Genomic DNA, 24,774 nt, shown 5'->3' with positions numbered 1-24,774 from the left:
CACCGTGTCTTCGTAGGCGGCTATTTACAATGAGGTTCTCGGCTTGTTGTGATTAAATAGGTGTTAGCTAGCGCCTGACAATAGTAACCACCGCGGGTCACCTTCGGCGTCAGCGATTTCAAAATCGCGCGCATTACAATCAATTAATACCCACCGCGGTCATTATTTTGCTAATTTTATGCACATTTGAGTCAATTCTCATAACAAAAGGCAACCGCGCGCTGCACTGTACTGACAAGCGATCGGGGCAGAGAGCCGGCGGTGGCGTAACGAGAAGAAATGGCCGACGGTGGGGCGGAGAATGGAGAAGCGAGGACGGAGGAGGAGCAGGAGGAGGAGGCGGCGATGATGAAGCAGATGATGGTGGTGGCCGAGGAGATGCAGGAGCACGAGGAGGAGGAGTACGAGGCCGAGAGGGCTAAGGTGGCCGCCGGGCTTGCGTGGCTGGCGGCAAAGGCGCGGAGTCCAGGTGGGTGACAGGTGGAGCCGGGTGCCGCGGTGAAGCGTGATGGGTCACGCACGGTGTGTGATGGGTCACGGTGTGTGATGGGAGGGTTGAGGACCACGGTGTGTGATGGGCCACGCTGTGTGATTAAAGGTTTATGGATCATGGTGTGTGATGGGAGGTTTATGGGTCATGGTGTGTGATGGGAGGTGTGTGAGGGGTTAGGATGTGTGATGACTGGCGATGAGGGATGGATCAGGGTCCGTGATGAAAGGTGATGTGTCATGGGTTAAAATTTGTGATGATGGTGCATTGTGTGTGATGAGTGAGGGTAGGTGTTTGATAATACTGATGGGTTATGGTGTGTCATAGGTAAGGCTAGGAGTGTGATGAATGTATGTTCTAAGCTGAGTGATAGCAGATGATGTAATTAGATAAAATCGATTTGTGATGGTTTGATGCGTTCAGGTGGGTGTATGATGGGTGATGGTTATTGGTGGATCAGATTGGGTGTGTGGTTACAGTGTAGGTGTGTAATGGCATTAGCAAGGTGATTGTAATAACGTGCAATGTTAGTGTATGTGTGTGGTGAGTCAAGGTAGCTGCATTATGGCTCAAAGTAAATACAAAGTGGCATGTAGTGGCCCAGGTTACATGCAAAGCTGCGGTAGTGTGACGGGTTGGTAGTAGTGTAGTGTTGATGGATGATATGTGACCCAGCGTGGGATTGTAAGGTGTATCTGCTGACCCAACAGAAAGATGCCAACCAGAATTTAAACCTCCTAAGCAAGGATAGATCATCCTATGCTGGTGTCTTAGCTCTAATTTCAAATGACATACTCCTGAAATAGGAAAAATGTTCAGCATTAAGTGTGTCCACAGTGGCGTCGTGTGATTAACAATGGACAGTCGTGCAAGCAATTAAACGTGGGCCCCTTGGTGCAATACCCCCTCCTATTCGCAGCCCAGGGCCCTGGGACCCTCTGGCCTGTTGTTGTTCCACGTGCAATGTCATAGCCTGCACGTTCGATAGCTGTGCCACTGCTTGACCATTAAAACATTCCAATGTATTTTTGTATTACATTGGTTGAGAGCCCATCGTAAACGTATTTTCTCAAGGAATACCTCATAACCGTTTTAGGTGATGTTAAGCATTTAATTAACGGGCACCCTTACGCTATAATTGTACAGTACATTAATCGAAAAAATGTCGCATTGCTCGTGTTATCCGATTGCTGTTATCTACCTAGAGGGAATATATTCACTAACTCAGGCCTTCTTATCTTTGGTATTCATGAAAGGAGCAAGTCTCGTGTTTAATTGAATAACATGACTGTAATTGTAATGTTGCTGTCGATGCGATGGTATGTCCTTGCCTCTGTATTCCCATGTCACCCTTACTAGCTGTTTTACAAAGGAGATGGCATGCTAGTTAGATTATTATAATAATGAATGTATGTGCTTTATCAGTTCACTGATGGAAGAGGGGCTCACTCCGCCTTATAGATCGTGAGGGTTATTTGAACATGCTTTATCGCGCTGATCGGTGTGTTCCCATTGCAGGTTGGTGAAGGCCGGTAGCATAGATGTGGAAAAAGAAGTACTGTACAAATACACGTAGCCTCAACACCCGTTATGCATGATGGTTACCCATCCTAGCACACTCTAGGCTGAACTCTGATTTAGCTTCCAAGATCAGACGAGATCGGTTGCGTTTCAGGTGATTTGGTCACAATGCTAAAACGGTAATGTTGAATGTAGCGTTGTTAAATGATTTAATTGTCAAAGTATTCAAGTCTTGGCAGGGTTGTCAGTGTATTTTATGGGATTTGGTTCCTGTAAGGTGTTTCATGGAAACATTTTTAGTTTACAATTGTTAACGTTCATTTAATGGCACCGCTTTGGTTTGAAAATTTTTAAAATGCCTCAAGCAATGCATGTTGACAATCCCATTGTACATGTACTCTTCTGCTGAGATTTTGATGCTTCAGTGTCCCAACATCGTTTTTTGGTGCCACATTTGTATTTGCGAGGGTCAAGCGCTGTTTGCTTTGTATTTGAATATTTATTTGTAAGCAGGGGTTGGCACAGTGCAAAGTGCAAATCCATGTCTATTGTGTCCACCTGAAATCTTATATTGTTCCTCTTCGTATGAATAATTTATCACGATGTGGATGGTCATGCGACAATGTTAAATGATGTTAACTTGCTTGTTAAAGCGGTGTACTGCGCGTAATGCGTGTCTTGTCTTGTAGAACAAGCTATTACTGGGTAAGAAATTGAGTGCCTTTTTAATGTCAAAGCATATGAAGTATTAAAATATACGATGCATACATGCTGTTGTGTACGTACATTTAAACTGCAATATTGAAGTGTGAAAGCCCAGGAGAGTAATGTGCGTTAACACTGCCATTGAATCAGATTGTCTTATAATACAAACGCATTGACACATGATTTTCGAGGCATTGTTGTCGTGGTATAGGGTGGTAAATTGAGCCCTGCCTTGCTCTCCTACGAGCAATTCTAAATGAATAAATCGCAGCGTGCTTGAGTATTCATTGTAAATTGCTAATAATATGCGCGACGCACTTGTCAGATTAAAAAAATGCACGTGTCGTAAGAAATGTCTTTTGAAATATGGTAAGACCCAACGGTGCAGCATTTATTAAAAGCATAAACACTCGTACGTGCTCAATGGTCGGCATTGTGCCTTGACTTGCACACATTTACCGTCCTTGAATATTTGACCGTTGCTGTTAATCGTCAGCGTTTATCATTTACCCCTTGGATCAAATCCAAAATATTCTCCCAAATGTATATAAAGTTGACTTTGAATAGCACTGTTTGTTACCTGGCGTAGTTTAACGTCTTAAGATTTGTTTGCTAATTCACGAGACGGGACTGCCAAGGTTGCGTAGTTAACGCGGAGAAGGTTTGTGTATGGATCCTTGCAGTCACGAAAGCTTTAGATCTAGAAAGGTTTGTGAGCTTTATACATCACCAGAAGAAGGGCCACTGCCGTTTGAATTAGGCGTGGCCTTGCAGCACTGTGTTTGTTTTCAAACTTTTTTTTTGAAGTTGGGCCCCTGACTCCTCGTATAACTTTGACAGACAATTTCACAATGGCATATTGTTGTACAATCGGTGATGATCCAATGCTATTGCTGCTTCTCAAATACCTCTGTAATCCTCCGACAACTGAAAGCATTATTTACATAGGTGTTCTTAGGTAGCATGTTTACATCTTTAGTATTTTTGCTGTATACACATTAGAGCTTCAAGGCATATGTGTTTTGTTCTTAAAGACACACTGTACGTACTAAAGTTTGCAAATACATTTTTGTTCTCCAGGGCATTTGGCCCTCTGAAAACTTTGATTGTACTGTACTTCATAACCTCCCATATGTCAATAAATGTTACTTCACGTGGCATGAAATTACCACGTAGTAATATGAGTACTTTACAGTATTTTGTTCATCCACAAAATTAAGACCTCTACACACCTTGTTGGTCACGGTGATTTATTTGATTATACTTTACCATGCTGCTCAGTGAAGGTTGGCTTTGTCAATCAACTACTTGATTAAGCCCCCCCCATGCCATGACAGTCATGGTTGCTGTTTGATGCCGACTGATTATGATGTAAATATTCCTGTACGGTATTCTTTTGTTTTACGTAAATTATTTCAATAATGAACATTTTTGTCTCTAATTCTTTTTATATTACCAGGTATGGCCCATTGAGCTATACAGCTCTTTTTTACAGAAGCGATCTGGCCACAAATGATAGCTCAACGAAGTGGCTTATCATGTGGAAATGTATAGCAGCCAAATACTCTAAACGCTTGATTATAAATGTTGAGGGGAAAATCGGAGGACCTGTAGAAAATTTTACGTAACCATGGGGGACCATGTAAACTCTAAATATACAGGCGTCAGGGTCAGGATCGAACCCACGGGAGATAAGAGTAGGTTGTGCATTAAGAAAGCTGGCCACCTATTGATTTATTACTCTTTGGTTCTATTCGGTAAAGTCACGTAGGTAAAAAATAAAACAAAATTCACGACGTTTCGGCCACAACACAAGTGGCCTTCATCAGGTGAAGGGACCAGACTGTCCTCGTGTTGTGGCCGAAACGTCGTGAATTTTTTATTTTAGTTGTTTTATACTTTTACGTGACTTTACCGAATAGAACCAAAGAGTATGGATCCTTGCAGTCACGAAAGCTTCAAATCTAGTATTGATTTATTTTCGCAACCTCTTCTCTCCATGCACCCATGTCTCTTGGGCTGGCCAGTATTTTGCTAGCACATGAATTACTGCAGGAATTATGGAATGCTTTATGGCCTATACTCTTGGGGCCGTAGTCTCGTTGCAGTGAAAGGAAATGGGTGTCCGTGTGTGTCCTGCCGGTCCAGACATTCAGACATAGAAAATACAAATACTACTGTATGGTATGTTTTATAATTGCCGATGCTTTGGTACGTACCTATTTTTTTTTACACTTTAGAAACTTCCTGTTTCATATACAGTTATTGAAAATGTTGCCTACCTTTTGATACATTCCAAAATGCCAAATTAATTTATATGACTGGTATACTGGAAACAAATGGGTGTAAATTCAACAGTGACAAAATAATACATTTCATATGCCCGTAAAACCGTGCTCATTAAATATTCCTTTTTATTCACTTTATTTCAATAGACAAAAAAAATATCACCATCGGCTTTCATCTACCCTCCATGCCATCACAAGCTGCGGGCAGCTTAGAGCCAATCCCACCAAGGGATGGTGATTGAGCTGTCGCAGTCCAAAGTATCGTTGGGAATTTAGGAGTGCTGCTGACACCAATACGTGTAGACATTTGGGCATGCCCTTTGTGACCCAGCAAGTTTGTTTTGATATCTGAGCTGGACAGCTGGTCGCTGTTCGCTCCCTGTTAAAGACTCCCCAGCGGGCTGGGATTAAGTAAAAGTGATATTTAAGCAATTGATTGCAAATATGTTGAGCATGGGCAAAATAAAAACAGCTGGCTTTTACTTGCTTATTGTGAGAGTCAAAGATGTCAAATGCACTTAGTTACGCTGCCTGACGTACTGTTAGTATAGCCCTAAAGCTTAGTTACAGGTCAAAAAATACATCCCTGGTATATACAAAAAATGTACTGTACAATTAACCTTTCAGTTTTCTGACCTTTTCATTGGCATGCAGACGTCACTTTTGGTCAAGGGTCTATATACTCAATGCTGATTTCAGCAGATAAAAGGGAGGGTAGATCATTATAGGGGAAAAACAGCCATTGTGCATAGCTTCAACAGAGACATGTTTTTCACTGCACCCCTTTACAATGGATTTTCTTAAACCGAATTTGGTTTATTCAGTAAGCAAACAGCTCACGATCTATAGCACGATATTTCACGCCCTTTTCACCTCCCCTTCCACCATCTTAGCGTCTTGATCAAATTAAAATGCACTTTATTCTTGTCACTTGGAGGTTGTTTGAGTTCGGCTGCGTGTGTGTGTTTTGCATGGGAATAGCTTCGGAAGTGTTGGATACCAATGCATTATCACAAAAGCCAGGCTTAAATTGCACTATTTCCTTTTGCTTGATGCACCCTATTTTGAATAAATTGAACTCGGGTTGCATTTGCAGCATGCAATTGTGAAATGGTACCAGTTTAAACGCCAATTTCTTCAGACTTTTTTTATTTCATAGCTTTGCATAAAAATACTGTTTTACTGTTCTAACTTAAACTCAGATTTCCCATGTAAAATATAGTATTTCCTCCAGAGTATATTGCCTGCTACAATATATGGATCCGAACCATGGACCTTGACAAAGGTGATGACCGAGCTAACAATAGCAAAAAAACATATAGATGTTCATACTTTGAATTACGGTTGACAGACAGAAAGAGGAACACATGGATCAGAGAATGTATGCAGGTTAGAAACATAATTTCGACACATAACAAACATAAAGTAGGCTTGGAGAGGACAATCAGTGATTCGAGATATTGGCTGGTGGTCAAGAATAACAATGGAGTGGCAGCCAAAGGAGGGATCACACCCCAGAAGTTAATCTCAGAGATGGAGTAATGACATCAGCTATTGTGCAGGAGATAGATATTTTTTTGCCAGACTGTGAGAGATGGAGATGGCTTATGGAGGTATTTCTATAGCAGTAGCTAGTTCATCACTGATGAAAATGGTCTTAAGTGGGCTTGCATTAAAATAAGTCATCTGTCACATGTGCTTAGCTTATTCGCAGATGTTAATTGATACTACTGTTAAACCAATTCAATTTTTATTTTATTTTATAAATCGTAGGATACCTATCAAATAGAAAAGTGAGGGCAGGCTAGAATTAATATTATTAACACACATAAAGGTGTGGTTTATAGACCGCAAAAGGTGCAATTGCAACCATGGGTTGGTCCTCCCATCATGCATCGCATATCATGTAACATCACCATCATCAGCCATGGTTACTCCACTGCTGGATATGAAGGCTTCCATGCCTCAAGTTGCTCCATCTCATGATCCTACGATGTAATAGACAACTATACGGGCATGTACAATCCACATAGCGTTGTCTTTTGTCCACCAACTCAAAAGGAGTCCAAATTGTGGCCAAATCATTTTATTATGCACTGCCTGTTGTCATTCCTAACCCACTCCATCTGCCACGCAGAGTCCACCTGCGAGGACCTGCGGGCGCCGTTCTACAGGGACGAGTACAACCAGGAGCACTTGAAGGGCAACGTGGGCGAGCTGCTCGCCTCCGGCGAGCTCTACTGCCATGTGTTCCAGCAGCAGCTGCACGGAAATTGCTCCCCTGCTGTGCCGCGGCAGGGCCACTGGGCCGTGATCCAGGGCCTGGCGCGGCGTGGCCTCTACGTCATGGAGGAGGAGGACTGCCCCGTGACAGAGGCGGACTTGCAGAACATCCCCATCCGCATGGTCAGTCCTGGTGTTTTTTTTAAGTCGTGTCTCCGACGACGTCCACTTGTTAAGCCAGGCATTTTCAGCATTCATGCCAAAGGGATCCGTTGGTAAATCGGTTGGTGGTTTCTCAGTGATAGTAGGTATTTCCAAAGAATGTAACCATTTGTTTCGAAAGTGTTGTTGATGCATATAAATAATTCCTGGCTTTGGCACGAGATTCAGTGCCTAACTGTTTAATGGCTGTGGAAGTGTATTAGCTGGGCAATAGATAACCACAATACTCTGAAAAAATTCCTACACTTGTTTACCCAAGAAAAAAAGATTATAGAATAATTATCCATGAAAGATTTACCCACTCTTCAGACAATAATTCAGGAGGTTCATGTGTTGCCGTGTTTGACCATTTTCCTTTTTAAGTCATGTATTGCATATTAGCGTCTACGAGAGAACCCACGCATGCAAGTAACACTCAAAGGCCCACAGAGACACCCCTGGTTACTAGGGATTAAGACTCGAAGCTCAGTACAGAGACATGCTGTACTGCCATCTCCTGGCCACCTTGCAGTCCAGTGGCTTTGGGAGTTGTACATGTCTAATGCATGCTATCTACCAATGGTCTCCTCCAAAGAGTTTGATCATGGGAATGTGTGCCAACATGTAGTGACAAAAAACAAGAAGCATTCCCTCATCAAAACGCTACACCATAGGGCTCAATGTATCTCCGAACATGAACACCTAACCAGTTAACTCAAACACGTGCACCAAGCTCTCAAGGCGAATTGATATTCTGACTACACAATCCGCAAAGCCATCACCCCAACCGTGAGGAAGGAGCCATCTGAGGATCCAATCAAAACCATCACCCTGCCATACATAGCAGGGGTAACCAAAAAGATTTCCAAAATCATGAACAAACACAAGATCCAGGTCCGATTTAACACAGTACATAAAATTCGTGATCCGATCCTATCTGTGAAGGACAAGATTCCTGACATGCAATATCCTGGCGTCTACAAACTAAGCTGTATCTGCAGCAGCAGTTACATTGGGGAAACTAAGCGACATGTCTTTGACCGTATTCGTGAGCATAAGGCAGATTTGAAACACGGTAGGACCAATACTTATGCCGTGGCTGATCATTATTTTAATGTGGCTGGCTCACGAAATTGATTTCTCTAAGACGATGGTACTTTGTAAGCCTACTGGCTATCAACAAAGATGTGTTTATTAAGCCATCCATATATACAGACAATTTCAACCGAGAGGATGGTTATAGACTCAGCAATCATTGGAAAGATATCAGCCACTTGGGGTCATGACTTCACTTGTGTTTTCTTGTCAATCAACCTTCACCGTCAACAGTGTGGTGTGTGGAGTGGGGTGATGTGATTTCCTGGAGGCCCTTTACTGCACTGGCATTGCTGCTGCATTGCCATTGCTGCTTCATTGGAATTGTTGCTGCATTGGCGTTGCTGCCCCGCACATGCTGCTGGTGCTGCTGATACACTTGGGCTGCGCCCATCCCCAAACCTTTATAAACAGTTTGTCTTTAGAGGCTAACCCCTTTTCCTGATGACGACCACTTGTGTTGCGATCGAAATGTTGTGGTATTTTTATTCACTTTATTTTTAATATTCTTTTTTCTAGCTATGTGACTTTACGGAAAGAACCAAAGAAGCTGAATTCCTGCAGTCACGAAAGTTTTAAGTCAAAATAAAAACAAGTGACTCGGAACTCCACTGAGCTGCACTTAATAATGAAGGTCTACATTTTGATTTAAAGCTTTCGTAACTGCAGGGATTCATATTCTTGGTTCTTTCGGTAAAGTCACATAGAAGGTAAACAATAAAATAATAAGAATATAAAACAATAAAATAAAGGTCTATTTAGTATTAAGAGGTGCACACACACAGGGGGGTTGCTTCTAAACTATACCCTTCTGATGAGGTAACAAAATTATTTCAGCTGAAAAGCTTGCCGGTGTTTACAATCCCCCCCCCAAGCTATGCTACAAACAGAGCTGAGCCATGCTAACTACACTCTGAATATGTTGACACTTGACAGGCAATAAAGTCGTAAATACCACAGCATTGCGATTCTTTTACGGGGAAACGCAAAGGTGGATTTAACTGAAGTTGGATTTGAAAGCGTACAAGATAATTATATCATCAGAACTGGTGTTCTGATGGTTCGGTGCACTGAGCCAGCGCCACTGAACGCCTGGGTTCAAATCCAGGCCACGACCTGTACCAGGTTTGCAAGTGTAGTGAGTTAATGGTCTCAACCCAGTCACCAAATACTTCACACAAAAACCCATCACTTAAAATTTGGCTCTGCAATTAATTTGTATAAATTCCAGTTCTGAGAATTAAAAACATTGCTTTGACTTTCATGTGATGATCAATATGATGCCCCCTAATGTGTGGATGGGAAGTCTCTTGAAGGGATCTCAAAGGGAGGTCCTCTGTGGAATCTGCTTGCTGTGGGACCATAATGTTACATGTAGGATTGCACTGCGCTGTAAGAGAGTATCCCATTATATTACACTGATGACACCATTTGGATAAAAAAATAGGTAAAAAGCAGGAACTGTCAGAAGAATGCATGCAAAGCATCGTTATTCTCTGGCTTACGGTTGCGTTGAACATTTACAGAGCATATGAATTTCTGCATTCACGAAAGCTTTAAGTCAACAAAAAAATACACCTTTCGACGTTTACATTGATTTTTCAGTATATAGAAAAATAGATAACCGTGTCGTTTACAAGTTGACAGTCTATTTGTATTCATGTTTTTAATAATAACATGAGCCTTCTGATTTACCTTGACTTCTCCTTCATTAGCGTTTGCTCTGCTTCAGAGACAGTGATTTGACAATGAAAATAAATTATCACTTGCATACGTGGCTAACAAAGGAAGTGAATCATTCTGCACCCCCCCCCCCCCCCGGGAATAACTAGAATGCAGTACTGTACTTCCTTTAGGCTATGAGCTGTGCAGACGGGAAGGTACCAGAATTAAGAGGTTTGTGCGCGCAGACCTCCCCCCACCCCCGAGTCTGTGTTGGTATTGTGTGGCAGACTTTGCAGCACAATTGAAATCGGCCAGGGGTTAAGACAGTGAGCCTGCGGTATCGTTGGCTTGTCCTAACACGACTTGCATTCCCATGTCATCCTGTCCAAAAGAGTGCTTTTTTGCTCCTGTCGGTCAAATGAAACCCCCCATGGTGGAAAAAAAAGAAGAACGCAGCGGCTAATCAATCTTGCATCGGATGTGTACAGTATTTTGGTCTGTGTTTGTACACATCTGTGGTCATCCTTTCAACAGTTTTTAGTGCAATTTAGTTATCATCTTTATGAATATGCATATGTACTGTTTGCTGTGTGTTTGCGACATGTTTGTATTGTGTGTCTGGAGAGTGCTATGGTAATTCAGTTGTTGGTCTCCTGACCTACATTTCATCAGTGCAGCTTTTATTCCTTCTGACAGTTTGGGTCCATCGGTTGTGCTGTGTTGCAAGTGAGTAACTCATGCAGCCAGCTATGGCTCTAGGGTTTGGTGTTACTTTTTTATGTAGTTTATTGTAAAAATTCGGTCACAGTCCCTATGATCACTGTTACGTTGCAATTATGGCTTTATTTTTTTGGTGATTTCGAAAAGTTTTTTGGTTTGTACATTTGTTTTGTTGTAGTACAGAGTTAGACTAATGGCCTTAATCTAAGTTTTCTTGTGGTTGTTATTGTTGTTTGACTGGCATCCCACTGGGATTTTTTTCACACAGCGTTGGTGTACGGTGCTTTTTTCAGGAATATTTTGCTGGGTTTTTTCATGGATTTTCTGTTTGCACAGTCACATAGTCACTTTAAGATGTTTTCTTGTTCGTGTTTTTGTTTGTTATGGTTGCACCCGATTCAAGAGCCGAATGGCTCACAGGGCTATACCAAAATAAATAAACTGAAACTGAGTGGCCGGCTGGGGTTGGTCGTTGTCATTACGTCAAGGTCGTGTTTCAGATAACGAAATTATATTTCCATTGTGCTGTTGCTGTATAGTACAACCTCGTCATTCTTTGTTTTGGGGTTGTGGTTTTGTATTTTTTGTTGCGTTGAGTTTGCATGAAACAGGGTTAGCACAAAATATCACAAACAAATGCAAGGGACACATTTTAATGTGATTACTAGCCTGATTATTCCGTGTTGAAGTATAATGTATCTGAGTGAACACGCATGCTGGCAGTAAAGAACAGTATTTTTTTAGGTAACCGGATGGCTCAGAGGTCAAGAGTGCTGACCCGGTACCTCCGAGATTCTGGTTTAGAATCTAGGCTGCTGCCTATAATAATACATCACGTGATATTTAGGTTGTACATAATTTGGTTAAATTTAAGCTTAAAAATAAAACGTGTAGGTATGAATCTCATCCAGCAAAATATTATTCTAAGCGTCGGATCAGGTGGAAATATGCTGTTCCACAGTCGGGAATAGCACATTTCCACAACACTTGAAGGGATGTCAGAGGGTAGCTCTGTGATACCTGATTGCACGTACCAGTCTCTAACACGAAGAGCCACACTACTTTGTGAGAGATCTGAATGGCTGTTGCATGCCGTGACATGACGCCGATAGCACAATTGGGATTCAATTGGGAAAGTAGGTTTTTTTTTAAAAAACGAACAGAAATTTGTGCCGGTGTTTTCAGGTAGTGGTATTGTCACTGTGAAATGCCTAGTCTCCTTCACAAGCGTGTGATTTGCTGTACCCCGAGTGCACAGCGCACGCTGTCACTAGTGCGGTTTAGTGTGTGGCCGTGCTGCCGAACACACCTCATTCCAGGGTGTCAAAGCCACTGTACACGTCAGACCAGTTTACATCTTGTCCCAGCTTTCGCAAGAGACTCGGCCAGTGCATGTATGTTTGCCGCACTCTGCCTCACCGCAGTAGAGTGCTGTGAAGTTAGTGGTTAACAACATCAGCCATTCTGCCATGGGGGATGGAACCCAGTTGAAAACTCATGTATACCTCTTAACTCAGACTTCCTGGGCCATGATTCTTGAGCAGTGAATTAAAGTACACCCTCTAACGATCCTGACCGTTGTGCGATACAAAGCACTTATTAATTAAGTGCAATGATTATTTGCAATGACGTGTCCAAATAGATCATGCTACACTGTAATTATTGCAAACTATAAACAAAGAAGAGCGTTATATTTTACAGCAATGTGGTTTGTTCTTGGCCTGCAAGAAAATAAAATGAGGCACTTTATTTGATGATGCATGCAACCTTGTGTAAACTGAGGCCTACTGTATACGTCAACACTGCAGTTCAGTGACATTCTTTCCACTTGGAAGCCAACGGGGACTAATGAATGAAGTGCTTTGACTGCACTTTTGCATTAATAAACCTTAAAGGGGTTGTGAGCAAGAGCGTGCAGCTTTAGGAGCAGCACAGTCTTATCTGTTAAGTTGGAAGTAAATCGATGGAAATTGTGTGCCGTACAAAATCTGGGTACAGCCGCACAGATATGCTCCTTTGTAAATGCATTTATGTAAAACATTTTTTTTTAACTGCCGGAACTACGGTAATCCTGCACATTAAGACATTGTCATGCCATTCCTACAGCATGTTCTTGATAAATTAGCATTCTAAAGCGCTGTCAATCCACAGCAAGATGAATGCTTCCACTCAAATGTTGGTTATTGGGGATGTTGGACCATACTTTAACACACTGGTTAGTGCCAGCTGGTGAAGGACTGATTCAGATATCCCTCGCTGCTCATGTTAGACGTGGCTGAGAATCTAAATCAGGTCATGGAATTCATAGCGCGGTGTGCAAACCACAGTGAAACCGCATCACCCCTATTTAAAAAAAAAACATAAATACAACACGAAGTCGGTCAATCTTTTCATGACAATAGATCATTGCCATGAAAAATAAAGTGCCAATGGGCTCCCAGTTGTCTTTAAGAAATGTATATGAATTGCCAGAAACGTTGGGCTGCTACCTATGTTTATAGTACGTAAGGCACTGTTTATGACGAAGCTGGTTAGTTGTTTGTGGGGAATTATCTTACAACAACTGACATGTCATAATGAATACAGTCACATAATAAGGAGTGTTAAGGACCTCTGTGGCACCTTGCCATGTAGGGCGAAACAATTCCTGGTAGTGGGAAATGAACCTGTCACCTATTAGCGTGCATGAAGTGGTTACGATTTGTCCCGTAGGTTATAAACTACCACGCTTGCGATGCCACAAAATCGTGATACTTCTTCACACATTTAAAATACAGTCGCGCTCACTGAGAATGGTACGCCAGGAGATTGTAGCGCCGGGCTCAAGAGAGAACTATCACAACCGGAATTGTCAAATTGTGTTTGCATAAACAAGTGTTGTTTACATAGTATACAGGATGGGCAAGACTTCCCCTTTAACCCCTAGGGTTGAGTGTCTTGTTTTAAGAATGGTGGCCACTGTCCGTAATGTGAACGTGATTGAGTTAGTATCCATTGTATTAGACAATCTGAATGGTTTGAAGCTGCTGCACTATTTTTGGAAATTGATAAATTGTCGATATGGGGGGTGGAGTGATGGCACAGTGGTGAGCGCACCGAACGTTGAACCTGGTGACCTTTATGTGATTCACAGTCACAGCAAACATCCGTGTTGAGTAACAACATCAGAACCAGTCCTGTCCCCCCCCATCACCAATCTATATTCACCAGCATGGTAAAATATGGTCAAATAATTATCATGACTAATATAGCATGGGAATGTCTTCATCCAGCAGTGGCTTTTTACTAATGCCTCTATAGTATTATTAAAGGCTCAATGCAAAGGTGTTTTGATGCATTTAGAGACAGGCATTGGTATTGGCGACAGTGGTTATAAAATACGATTCTAATTATCTGCTTTGATAATTGCCATTGCGACGGATTTACAAATAATGAGGACGGAGACATCTTAACGTGGGTGTGGAGAAACTAATCCTTGAGGCATGACTAATGGTGTTACTGACGCTAAATTACGTCACCGATGTGTTTTTTTTACAGTGCCACAAAACGATGTAGCTGCGCACTGGCAGTACCAATGCATTTCAGCTTTAGCAAGTTTAGTATGCGCAATTCGATGCAATTTGGATTGTTATACCATCTGCTTGCAGCCGCATCTTGAGACCCTCTCTTGCAGAAACGGTGGGAATATTTATTTTGTAATATATTTCAAGAAATTCAAAGGGGACATGGTTCTTGTTGGGTCTCATTAATAGGTTTGCATGTACAAAAGGACCAATGTTTTTCAAGTGATAATGGCAATGACAATGGCATGCTCTCTTCCTTTTTCTATGCAGCTGTATTATTTTATAACCCCTAGAGGTAGTCCTGCAAAATAATGGAAAGTGTGGCAATTTATTAGCTGTGTCGATTGCCTGAATCTCCACTTCGCATTAATCCAAAATTGGCAATGCAAGATGCACCGTTTGCAATTACGGTGCTGAATGATGGGTGCTTGACCAGCATTGGGAATAGAAAACACAAGTCTTAATCTGCGACTGTCAGTTCAGGGAATAACTGTCATGGCGAGTGATTGCATGAGGACACCATTGGAACTTAACTCTTTATTCAATTGAGCCGACAATGGTTTTGCACAGGGCCTGTAGCTGTTGGCTGTGGCCAAATCACCAGGAATGTGTCCGATCTTCGTCAGACCTCGAAGCTCAAAAAGTTGAGCATGGATAGTGCTTCGGTGGTTGACCACCATACATAACGAGGGTTATAAGTTGTGGGCTACGTTATGGGCAAATTGCATTGTTGCACTGTACTTCTATGATCCCACCTGCACCAAACCACACTGGTCAAAACAACCCCCTTTCATCCAGCAGTGGATTGGAAGAGGGCTGTACTACTCTCGCTGTGGAATCAGTAGTCTAACACAAGTTTCAAGTTTATCAAAATCCCATTTTACCATACAGCATGAACTGAACCTCTGTCTCTCACCCAATATGAACGAACACTCATAAAAACCCAGTGTTTGCTCATCGCGATAGTATATAAGTACCTAGGCTTTGTATCCCAGGGTACCCTTGACAATATTAATGCAGCATCAACGGAGTGACATCATATGAGTACTTGGGGTGGCACACTTAGCATACCATTTGTTTTTGTTTCATCCACGAAGGTTGTGTTTTACAGCCCGAGGTGCACAGCCTAGGTACTGTACATGTTTACAAGACGTTCAATAAAATATATTATTTGCCGTTTGATTTGACGCTTTCGTGACTGCAGGAATTACTCTTTGTTTTTTTTTTGTAAAGTCACGTAGAAATAAGAAATAATAAAATTACTTAATTACATAATTATGTTATTTGCCGTTGTTAAGCATTTTTGTTCATGACACCGAAATACGATTTATGACTCACTGCTACACATTCGCGTATATTGAACTTCTCTACAGTAATGCTTTTTGCACTTAACTGCGCCGCATCATGAAGTTGGAGCGCCCTTGCCAATATTGCTGTTATTTAACATCTACCAACCCAGGAGTGTTGGTTTTACAAGACTGACTGTGCCTGACTGTGCCTGTAGGCTGATGTGATAAACATGTTATTATTACGTAGATACATAGATGGAAGTATATATTTTTTGTACAAGACAAAACATGTTTTATTGTATTTTTTAAGTTAAGCCCTGATAAGTATGGCTGCCATGAGGCTTTCACTTTAAAACGAGACCCTGCACTGTGATTTCCTTGCATAAGATATAAATACAGCGTTTTCTTTGCCCCGGCGTGCAACAGAGCTGCCATCTGGCCATGCTGGACTCTCTGATGCTGGCATGCGCCGTGGAGCAGATGAGCATCGAGAAGGTGGTGACGAGCGTGCGCAGGTTCTCCGTCGTCTCGCCACGCGAGCTGCCCTTTGACCTCGATGGGGCCATGCTTCTCTGGATCAATAAGGTACCATCGTCGTCCTTGGTGGCCAGGTGGCTCGGAGGTCGCAGCGCTCAGCTGGCATCGCTGAGCAGCTGAGTTCGAATCCAGGCAACAGCCTGCATTTAAAACTGGGTTGTCAATTGACTCAGCCCACTCAACCAATGTCTAAACTAAAAAAGTTATTTAGTTAAAATTGCTTCTGCACTTGATTTTGCTCAATTTCAGCTGTGATTATTAACATATCGATGTGTCTGTCATGCGGTGAAGTGGTCGGGGTAGTGCTGCCCCCTACTGTGTGGAACAGTGGTTACTTCAAGGATTCGCAGAGGTAGCTATGATATTCGCTCCCGTGAACCATTCTTTAAGGTGAACGATTGCAATGTTAGACGTCCGATTGGATGCTTGATCTCGTGACACAGTGCCAATGCCACAATGGGAATAAAAAAATGGGGAATAAGATTTAAAAAATGTAATAAAAGTTTTGCCGCTGTGTTTTCGGACAGGGGCATTGCGATTTGTGAAATCCCGCGTCTCTCTCATTCACAAGCACGTTATTTTTCTACGACCAGTGTGTGCAGCGCACAAACAATCGCATGGTTGAGTGTGTGTTTAGGATAATACTACTTGAAGGGATCTCAGAAGTAGCTCTGGATATCTCCTTCCATGAACCATTATCTAACAAAAGGTTGCAATGCTGTATGAGACCTCCAATTGGATACTTCATCTCATGACATGACACCAGCAGCGCAAATTGGTATAAAATAGTGGAAAAGATAAAAATGAAGCGAGGCACCATTCCCAGCCAGTCCCATTGTTGCACAGCTAATGGACACACTGCCCTGTAAAGGTTGTCCAACGTGCAAATTAATGTATGCCGCAATAGCAGGAGACCCGCAGTGCTGCTTGTGGGTTATTGGTCATATTTACGGCGTGTTGGATCATTGAAGTCTGTTAAGGGTCACCGAACGTGAGTGTCTATGTGTCAGGTTTTCATATTGAACATCACAAACACTTCATGATATTTATCAGTGAGGTGCAATCTACATAATAGGTGGATTCTTAATAATAATTAATAGTGTCCCTCCAATCAACATTGGTCAATAATCTATCATTTTCTAAACAACTAAAAAAATGTGCAATCGTTTTGGCCCTAACTGACACTAAATCCTTAAAAATCTGCCCATTGGCCATTTTCCTAATCTTGATGGAATGCCGTTAATTCCCTGCCATGTGGTTTAGGGAGGGGCCTCTACTCGTATACATCTCTACTGTTCACTATTCGACCTTGAAATTTACTCGATAAATCTTTGTCCAACCAACCAGGAAGAATGCAACTTGGTTGAAGAAGGCCAGCAGGGGGCTGTCTCATTAATTGCAGTGGCATCCAGGGAGAGAAGATTGTACAATTATGTCGGAGCGTTGTTCAAGGAGCAACGAGCCCATATGGGAATTTGCTCTGCTGAGACCCTTAAAGATTTAATTTAAAGTACTAATGAAACTCTTCGGCATGTTATGCACTGCCATTGGGGCCATCGCCTATCACCGTCGGCTGCCCATCGCGACAGATATCAAGGAGGACGATGGCGACGCCAATGACAATAAAATGGCAGTGTAGCTGCAGGAGTGGGAGACGGTTGCACCCTACACGGAGCACACCTGTGCCAACGGATTTGAGAGATTTCCTTCATTCAAAAGTGACCGATGTTCAATTCTCCTGGGAAAATAACCTCGAGTGAAATTAACATATGCATGGACATCATTGCGCAAGAATGGCGCTTTGTCATTTTCAGCTTTGCATTGTTAGTGAAGGAGCCACGGTATTCTCAAATCCCAATACTGAGAAGAATCTATATATTTAACTTTAAATTTCTTCCAAAGTCACTTGATAAGATAATATAGAATCAGCCTTCATGTGTGGTTTGACTGAAAGTTGTAATAATATTATCGTGGTGTACGTGTGCTCAGGTGCCATTTGTTTTATGCTGCAGGTTAACATGAAGTTGAAGGATTCTGTTGAAAAGGAGCAGAAGCAGAGCGTTGCAGAGGGAGCTTGCCAACAGAAGGTGAGCAGAGTCAAATCTCTTGCACACACTGAATACTGTAAAATTAAGTAAAAATGTATGCAGCGTTGCTAAGGGGACCAGGTTTAAATGTTCTTACCTGCGTACTCTTCTCTCAGGTGATGGTTCTTGCTGTACGTATTCCCTGTTTAACCTTCTGAAAACAATGTTAAGACCTCACCACCGTTGGACACGTCAAAAATGTAGGGGAAAAGAGTAAATGGGCACGCATAAAAAGTTGGTTCAATACTAATATCGGATTTTACTTGAGCCAATCTTGCGCAGAGCCTGCCATCTTATGCAGAGTGCACGAGGCTTCGAAACGAGCGATGTTCAAAATTTAATCTGTTGAAGGTGCACTTTCAAGGACTGAAATGGACTGACTTAAATCTGTATTGGCAGTGCTGCATTGATTCCCAGGGGGATGTTATCATTTATAACTTGTACAGGGGAAAACAAAGGACATTCTGCAAAGTTTGAGCATGTGAAGGGGTTAAACGTACTGTAAAGATTAAGCCAGCCAGGCACTAATGGCAGCCGCCAAGGTCATTTCCCAGCGGCATTGACAGAGGAAATGTATTACATTGTTTGACGACTTCACTGAATTGGCATGTTCAGCTTTCTGTAAGAAATACAATCAAATATCCTGTACTGTTTAGTAATATGAGGAATAATATGGCCACTGAAATTGATTGTGGTCACTTGACATTTCATGTTATTCATCTAACAAAACCAGCATATGTATTATTGGATGATTTTTACTTGTTTTACGTTATCAGAATTTCAATAAATACGTTGAAATTCTACATCGCTCTTGTCTTGGCGTTGTGCTTGGGATAGTTAGCAGTCTGCAAAGTCAAGCTTGGCCAACACAATCTCAATCATCCAAGAGTCACACTAATTCAGCAGGAGACAGGCTTTTTAACACTGCAGGTCTAATTACATTGTCATTGATCAGAAGCAATTCAAAACACATTAGGAATTGACCGTGACCAGATTCCCATCAGATTAGTGTAATCAAGGCTACTTTACCTTCCCTTTGCTTTTCAACTCTTTTCCTGCACAGTCTCCGGCCAAGTGGTACTGGAAGCTGGTTCCTGTAAGTCTTACCCAAAACATCAATGTTTGCTGTTCCAACTCCACGTGAAGAAGAAACACTTCTTACCACCCATTTTGTGTTCACGATCGCTCGTCACCACTGGACGCATTTGTTTGCATTCACACATGCTTTTTGTCCTCTTTGTTTCATACTCTGGTGCTTTTCTTTCGGTCTGTGTTTATTTTCCTTGTGGTGAAGCCCACCTCTCTTTCCTCTCCATTGTCAACTCCCCTTCAGCCTGACTTGATGCTTGCCGTTTCGTTGTGTTTGAAAGAACCAGAGGAAAATGCAAGAGTGGTATGGTACTGTTTATTATTAAGCTAGTTTGAAGTTTAATAAAGTATTTTAGTGCTGCATAAAAATATATAGTAACGTTTGTAACACAACAATTACTTTGTGGCTTTATTTTATGATTTTGGGGTGCAGTCAACTGGAATACATTCTTTTATGATTTAAGACACAGTTGTGTGTTAATGCATTGCATTTGACACTGTGTGTTTTGCGTGCTCTATAATGCATTTTTAATGGTAACAACAGTGATAGTTTTATATCTGTGATCTACACTGTACTGCGATGAAACTGTTGGTATGAAATAAAAAAAATGCAATTTTCATTTAATCTTTTTCATTTGTTTTATTCCATTTCAAATCATACAGGACGCAACAGCATGAAAGCAATGTTTTTTTGACAATCCGCATCCAGTTGTGTTACTGTATTGAAATGAAAAGTGCTTATACGCATGTTTCTATACATGTGCATGTGTTTTCCTTTTATTCTCCAGGTGAGATATCGAAAGGATCAGTCCGTGTCGAGGCAGTTACCAGTCATCCCAGTGCTGCGCAGCCTGTCTGAGATATCTGATGGAAGAGCCCTCCTCAGTCTAATCCACTACTACTGCCCGGAACTGCTTAGGCTAGAAGGTACCACATTTTCCACGTGGGGTTGGGTTCAGTGGAGAGGATTGGAATTCCCGAAACTCTCCCCCCTAACTCGACCATCTTTCTTCACCCCCTTAACTGCCTCGACACCCTGCTTCCCAGCAAAGATCCAAACATTTCCTGGAAGCCGACTTTAAAATGTGGTTCTGCACAGTAAGAGCGGTGTGACAAATTAATAATTTAACCGGAGGCAAGCTACACACGCCACCAACTGTGGCCATTGCACGGAGCTCCACCTCGCCTCCCTCACTTCACACCCTCCCCCTTCACCCTTTTATAAATTCCTTGATCGGCCCAAGTTCCGTTACTGTGCTTTTTTTTACTCGCCCACACCCAAATATGCCCACACCCATAATTTTCCGTCTGGTCTTGTGGAAAGGAAAGACTTAAAACCGCTGAGGCTGTAGCTGTCTTGCGTCCCATTGTGATGGTTCTTTTGAAGTGCCATTTTACTGCTGCTACCCCTGTTATTGTTAGTGGGGTGGAGACGAGCGCAGATAGCATTTTATAATTTTATAATAACTATTGTTAGTGACAGAAACTAGCTGGGCGACTGGCAAACGTAATTTTCCATGTAACAAATAAACATTGAGTTTAATTGGCGGAAGAAGTTCGGAAGAGATATAACAGATAGTGACACCAAAGAGGTGGGAGTAACGAATACAGAAAACTGACATGGTTCATTTAGAATTGCTATAACCTTTCAATTTGTGCTCCTATTAATGTCATGCTTTCACCAGAATATTCTTTCAATCCTAGTCGAAGCGGGAAAACACCTCACAATACATATTATCTTGCTCTGAGTGCAGGATTGTGAGAATAGTGTGAAATCGAATGCTGTCTCTTGTTATACGTTGCCGAGCAACGAGTTCTCAACTAATTCCAATAAAATGTTTAGATAAACAACTCTGATGTACAGTAACAACATGGGGGCTGACTATCTCAGCTGGTATTCTATGTTATCGTTTTTGTTTGATAAAATTCTTGACTTTTTATCATCCTATTTTATTTCTTGTAAGCATGTTGCCCAATCCATTTTTAAAAAAAAGTTAAAGCTGAGTGTCTTTTATCCAGATTTGGTTGCTTATTTACGACAGTCCAGTCTTCAGGCCTTGTGTTAGTTCAACTCGCCATGTCCCCCAATCGGCTAACTTGGGCAAATTGAAGATAAATACAGTGTAAATGCTGGCGTGTGTTTGCTTTGGTTGTGTAATCACGGGTGCCCTCATTATTGTTGCAGACGTGTGCCTGAAGGAGAGACTCAGCCCCACGGAGCGAATGTACAACATTCGACTGCTGATGGACGTTTCTCAGCAACACTTTGAGGGCTGCCTGCTGCTCACGCCCTCCGACCTGCTGCGCTGTCCACCTGCTCTCAAGGTAGCCCTGCGTGGCGTAGGAACTAAATATTGCTGCTCACGAAATGTTATTTTATTGAGGCCGCCCGTGTCCATGGAAATGTTGGCAGCGGTCGTCCATCATTAGCTATTGTAGACTATTTGGTGCTGGTGTTTCCATGTGTCATTCCTTTCCGTTCTAGTGTCTTGTTCGCTGAATCGGTCCACAGTTTTCAATCAACCTTAGCTTCTGTTACCATCCACTTTCGTTGCAATTAATCTTTCCGGATTCCTAACGAGTGACCATTAATCTGACATGACTAATATAATTAGCGAACAGAAATAAAATGCTTAAAATATATTTATAAAGATGTCAATAACCTTAGGACATTTACTCTTCGATTTGTTTACAAACCCAATTTTAGCCATGTTAAAAGTTGGCAATATACAATTAAACAATAATGTGACAGTCCTAAAACAAATAACTATTTCTGTTTGTTTGTGTGTAATATCCCATACCACATTTATTTTTCATGCCCAACTGTAAAAGTGTGCTGTGGAGCACAATAAAGTCCGTGTTTAATAAAGTTATTTTAGTTAAGTTTTTCTTTTGTTTTTTTCTTGTTATTTTTATCAGGCAGCCAGAGCAGATGCTTCCTCAATCGTTCATTTATGTTGTGCTGTTATAGGTTAAAAAGGATGAAATATAAACATTTTAGCACTAGATCCATATTTAGCTGCTGCCACAAATGTGTTTTACAGTCTGGTTGTCGTAGCGGTTTATTATATAAGCAAGTTGTGCTGACCTTTGTAGCTCTGTGCATAACACTGGTCAAAAAAAGGCCTTTATCTAGAGTTTATCATAACATTTAACTACAGGTTTCCCTCGTTTTATACGGGTTCGGTTTGTGCAGCTTGGTTAATATGCGGCTTGCCTATTTCTACTCAAATTCCGCTCTATGCTGTTTGATTTCACTCGTATGCGGATACGTGGCTTGACGTGGGGCAACAGTGTGTGTGTGCGCTGTGGGACGCTACTTGGCAGGCAGCTGTCGCCCCGCCCGGTTTCGCTTTGTGCGCCCTTTTGTTGGAACGCGTCACGTAAAGCGAGGGAAACTTGTCGGATTGATCAGTTCTCATACTTTGTCTACTTTTATGAACGGGTTTCTTTTTCAAAGATATAATTTTTTTGTACTTGGCGTATAGTTTTTTTCATACTGACAAAGGGGTTGGCAGTGAATACCCGATTTTAGCACGGTTGGCTACATACGGTTTGAAAGATGTTCAACATGCATACTTACATGCATGCACAAAAATGTAATAAAATTCGTGATAATTTTATAGTTTTATATATATATATTATTATTTTATTGTTTCCCTTCAACGTGACTTTACCAAAAGAACCAAGAATATAAAAAAACACAAACCTTCATAATTTAATTCAAGCTGCGAAATATGTTTTTTCACCAAAATATGTGTTCCTTTTGATTTTTCAGACAAACATCATGGCTTTTGTGGCCGAGTTGTTCTGGTGCTTTGAGGTGGTGAGACCAGAGTTTGTGTGTCCAAGGGAACCCCTCGAGCATTCCACTGACGGTGAGAGATTCAAGAGTGAAAGCGGATTGCTTACATTCTGATATCCAGCAATGCCAGAATTACAATATGCTAATGTGTAAAGTGTTTGTCTAAATGTCACCTTTGTGACATTAAGCTGAGCTTGATTATTGAAAATGCTAGGTGGTATTTATATGCTACAGAGCCCTGTGTAAATCCATTTCTGGATGATGTGTGGGTCATGGGGTTTTTTATCCATGCTTCACCACTCTTGTCAATGTGGGTTGGTGAAGGAGTGGCAAATAGACATGGGAACATATATGTCCAGGATATTAGATATTGTTGCGCTGCTGTCTGCTACCCACCGTGTAGTCCCACAGCCGATAACATCCTGCGGTGCTCGGTCGTCGCCCATCAAAGCACGATTAAGTCTCAACACTGCTAAGTATCAGAGATTTGACAAGATCGGACATTCTTGGTGATTTGGTCATAGGCTCACATGCTGCACCTATGACCGAAATAGCATTTTGTCAGAACTTATTTCTGTGGTTCATTCGTTACTTAGTAGGAGTGTAATTGTACGTGTCTCCGTTTCAGCACTGCCAAATTCCGAGTCTGGATCACTGGCCATGTTGGGCCAAGCTCCTTTATCACCAGATGTCAAACAAAGGTAAGACAGCACTTGCTTGCGTTTGGGTGATTATTGTAATCTCTAGCAATGAGCCAAATTAAGTCAACCGATTGTTTTATCTACTATAACATGATTGTGAAAGCAAGCTTGACGATCAATAAGTTATGCAGACTATGTGGCTGGCGATGCTGCGTTGGCAGTGGTGCACAAGCACAGCAAAAAAAACTCAATATGTTCGTCAATAACACTGCCTTCAAAGAAAACAGATAGATGTGCTATAAAATCTGAATATTTATTTATCCTGGAAGAATCCGATGAGCTATAAAGCTCTTTTTCACAGATGTCCAGTAGGGGCAGTTTAGAACGTTACAACAACAAATAAGACAAAAACACGATAGGAGTGCAAAGGAAAGGAAAGGTAAACAGATCACTTATCTTACCAGGTAAAGACCACTGAGCTATGAACTTATTTTTCAGAAGTGACCTGGCCACAAATGATAGCTCAACAAAGTGGCTTATCATGTGGAAATGTATAGCGGCAAAATCATGTATAAAGAATGGCCATTGCCCGATAAGTTGCCTTTGATATATTTGTTGCTTTTAAGGCAGTGTTATTGACGAATATGATGGGGCGTAGGGGTTTATCAAGAAGTTAGCTGTATAGGGCTTGCATGACAATGTATATCTGAGTACATTCAGCTTGGCCTTTTGACAAAAGTATTCATTGTGCATGTCATATTAGTGATGTTCCAAACAGGATTCTATGGATCAGGGATTGTCATGCCTTGCTGTGTACTCGTTAAATGGGACAAAGTCTAAGTGTACTGCTTATAT

At 41.7% G+C, this 24,774-nt stretch overlaps 1 protein-coding gene across 2 annotated transcripts in view; it reads left to right on the top strand.

Moving 5' to 3' along the window:
• Positions 1-279: 279 nt before the first annotated feature.
• LOC116944917 (calmodulin-regulated spectrin-associated protein 2) overlaps positions 280-24,774 on the top strand; it is a 39,819-nt gene continuing 15,324 nt past the window's right edge. Inside the window, exons 1-9 of one of the 2 annotated variants that reach the window (XM_032958825.2) lie at positions 280-469; positions 7,142-7,410; positions 16,187-16,345; positions 18,310-18,384; positions 19,448-19,480; positions 20,262-20,400; positions 21,659-21,798; positions 23,252-23,351; positions 23,907-23,979. In XM_032958825.2, coding sequence (XP_032814716.2) covers positions 280-469; positions 7,142-7,410; positions 16,187-16,345; positions 18,310-18,384; positions 19,448-19,480; positions 20,262-20,400; positions 21,659-21,798; positions 23,252-23,351; positions 23,907-23,979 — 1,178 coding nt within the window. The remainder of the gene's footprint in view (positions 470-7,141; positions 7,411-16,186; positions 16,346-18,309; positions 18,385-19,447; positions 19,481-20,261; positions 20,401-21,658; positions 21,799-23,251; positions 23,352-23,906; positions 23,980-24,774) is intronic. The other variant, XM_032958826.2, reaches the window with a different exon arrangement.

Source organism: Petromyzon marinus, chromosome 22, assembly GCF_048934315.1.
Source record: "Petromyzon marinus isolate PM22_M1 ecotype Great Lakes invasive population chromosome 22, UKy_Petmar_22M1.pri1.0, whole genome shotgun sequence".
Taxonomy (NCBI): domain Eukaryota; kingdom Metazoa; phylum Chordata; class Hyperoartia; order Petromyzontiformes; family Petromyzontidae; genus Petromyzon; species Petromyzon marinus.
This window is presented reverse-complemented; position numbering and strand designations above follow the sequence as displayed.